At 55.6% G+C, this 2,586-nt stretch overlaps 2 protein-coding genes across 2 annotated transcripts in view; both read left to right on the top strand.

Annotated features, from left to right (window-relative positions):
• Positions 1–1,518, top strand: part of LOC107199148 (butyrophilin subfamily 2 member A1-like) — a 13,171-nt gene extending 11,653 nt beyond the window's left edge. The window contains exon 8 of the mRNA XM_015616488.2: positions 944–1,518. Within this exon, the coding sequence (XP_015471974.1) occupies positions 944–1,491 (548 nt within the window). The 3' untranslated portion in view covers positions 1,492–1,518. The remainder of the gene's footprint in view (positions 1–943) is intronic.
• A 702-nt stretch (positions 1,519–2,220) lies between these two features.
• Positions 2,221–2,586, top strand: part of LOC107199147 (oocyte zinc finger protein XlCOF19-like) — a 5,766-nt gene continuing 5,400 nt past the window's right edge. Inside the window, exon 1 of the mRNA XM_015616487.3 lies at positions 2,221–2,347. Within this exon, the coding sequence (XP_015471973.1) occupies positions 2,221–2,347 (127 nt within the window). The remainder of the gene's footprint in view (positions 2,348–2,586) is intronic.

The raw sequence follows: 2,586 nt of genomic DNA, 5'->3' as shown, positions 1-2,586 counted from the left end.
GGATTCCAGGATTTTGGGATTCAGGGTTTCTGGGATTTGGGAATTTCAGGATTTGGGGTTTCTGGGATTTGGGGATTCCAGAATTTTGGGATTCGGGGTTTCTGGGATTTGGGGATTTTGGGGATTGCAGGATTCGGGGTTTCTGGGATTTGGGGATTTCAGGATTTGGGGATTTTGGGATTCAGGGTTTCTGGGATTTGGGAATTTCAGGATTTGGGGTTTCTGGGATTTGGGGATTTCAGGATTTGGGGATTTTGGGATTCAGGGTTTCTGTGATTTGGGGATTTCAGGATTCCAGGATTCAGGGTTTCTGGGATTTGGGGATTCAGGATTTGGGGTTTCTGGCATTTGGGGATTCCAGGATTCAGAGATTCTGGGATTTGGGGTTTCTGGGATTTGAGGATTTCAGGGTTTCTGGAATTTGGGGATTCCAGGATTCAGAGATTCTGGGGTTCAGGGTTTCTGGGATTGTGGATCTTGGGATACTGGGATTCCAGGATTTCGGGCTTTTGGGATTTGGGGATGTTGATATCCAGGAATTCAGGGGTCTGTGGATTCTGGGATTTGGGGTTTCTATGATTTGGGGATTTTGGGGATTCCAAGATTCAGGGTTTCTGTGATTTGGGGATTTTGGGATTCCAGGATTCAGGGTTTCTGTGATTTGGGGATTTGAGGATTTGGGGTTTCTGGGATTTGGGGATTTGAGGATTCAGGGTTTCTGGGCTTTTGGGGATTCAGGGTTTCTGGGATTTGGGGATTCCAGGATTCAGGGTTTCTGGGATTTGGGGATTCAGGATTTCTGGGATTTGGCCATTCAGGGATTCCGAAATTTGCGGGTTCTGGGACTCGGGGATTCCGCAGTCCCTCAGTTCCTCAGTGGCCGCATCCGCTGCAGTCCCCGGGAATATCCCAATCCCTCACGGACCCTTCCCGCTCCCCGCAGTTCCCGTGGCGCTGGATCCCGAGCCGCGGCCCCTGGATCTCGGGGACGCGGAGGATCCGCTCCCGGTCCTGGTGGCGCGGGACTCGCTGGGATCCGGGCAGCGCTACTGGGAGGTGGAGCTGGGCCAGGAGCAGCGCTGGGCTCTGGGCGTGCTGCGGAGCCTTCCCGAGCCGCATTCCCGCGATTCCCGGGATCGCCGGCACATCTGGGCTCTGCGCGCATCCCGGGGCCAGATGTTCTCCAGCTGCGGCCGCGCCCTCGGGGAGCAGCGCCCCGGCCTCTCCGCGCTCGGCGTCTTCCTGCAGCTGGAAAAGCGACAGCTGGAATTCTACGACGTGGAGCGGATGGATCTGGTGGCGGGGATGTCGCTGGAGGCCGGGGAGGATCATTCGGGAAAGTTCTTCCCGTTCGTGTCGCAAACGGGAGAGGGGACGCCGCGAATCCGCCCGGTGCGCATCCCGGTGCCGCTGGAAATCCCCGGGGATCCGGGAGAGGCTCCGCGGGAAGAGGGAAATCGTGAAAGATTAAATGCGGGTGGTGGAAGTTAAAAAATAATCGTGGAAGTTTTTTGGGGTTTATTTAAAAAAAAATAAAAAAATTCGAAATTTAAAAAAAAATTAAAAAAAAAAGAGGGAACGTGGGAAAAAAGAAAAAAAAAAGGTGGGAGAATGGAAAAGATAAATGGAAAAGGGGAAAAAAGGGTTGGCAAAAAAGAAGGGAAAAGGTAAAAAAGAAGGGGGCGACAGAAAGGGAAGGAAAAAGGAGGGAAAAGGGAAAAAAGGAGGAGAAGGGGAAAAGAGGAAAAGGGAAAAAAGAAAAAGTGGGACAGCGAATAGAAGGGAAAAAGGAAAATGGGAGGGGAGAATTTGTGGCAGGAAATGGAGTTAAAAGAGGGAGTTTTGCCTAAAATTGGAGTTAGTTTGTCCTTTTTTTCCTGGTCTGTGGAATGTATGGGGTTCTTTATCCTCAAATCCATTCGGACTGGATTTCCCTGGATAAAATCCCCTCTTTTCACCGATTTTCCCTGGATGAAAACCCCGGGTTTTAGCAGTTTTCCCGTGAATTGCCCTCCTGGGGATTCCAGAAGCCCCCCGGGGGTTTTGGGGGGTTCCCTTTGTGTCCCCAAGGTTTGGAAGAGTCCCCTTCATGTCCCCCCCGCTTTGGTGACACCCCCGAAGCTCCCAGGGGGCGTGGCCTCCTCTCAGTCCCGCCTCCTCAGGCTACTCCCACTCCTATTGGCTCCCTGCGCTGTCAGTCACTGCCCACAGCCAACCAGAATGGCTCCTGCCGGCTCCCCTATGTCCCGCCTCTTTGCGGCATATCGCTCTCCTATTGGCTGCCCTCGCTGTCGATCAGAGCCCACAGGGTCCCGCCCCCAGCCGGCGCTGTGGGCGGGGCCTCCCTGTAATTGACAGCGAGCTCGCCCAATGAGGGGCGGAGCCTCGCCGCCTCCCCAGCGTACGGCGGGCCGGGGGGGGGAGAATTTGGGGAGTGGGGAGAAATTTGGGGGCCTCGGGAGCCTCCGGGACCCCCCGGGATCCCCCCGGGACCCCTCAGGGGCGGGGCCGGGCCCGGCCACTCCGGCCCTTTGTGTCGGCGAGCGGCGGGCGAGGGGCCGGGAGCGGCTCTGGGGGGGCTGCGGG

The sequence above is a fragment of the Parus major genome, unplaced genomic scaffold, assembly GCF_001522545.3.
Source record: "Parus major isolate Abel unplaced genomic scaffold, Parus_major1.1 Scaffold462, whole genome shotgun sequence".
Taxonomy (NCBI): domain Eukaryota; kingdom Metazoa; phylum Chordata; class Aves; order Passeriformes; family Paridae; genus Parus; species Parus major.
Note: the sequence above shows the minus strand (reverse complement) of the source record. Positions and strands in the feature narration are given on the sequence as shown.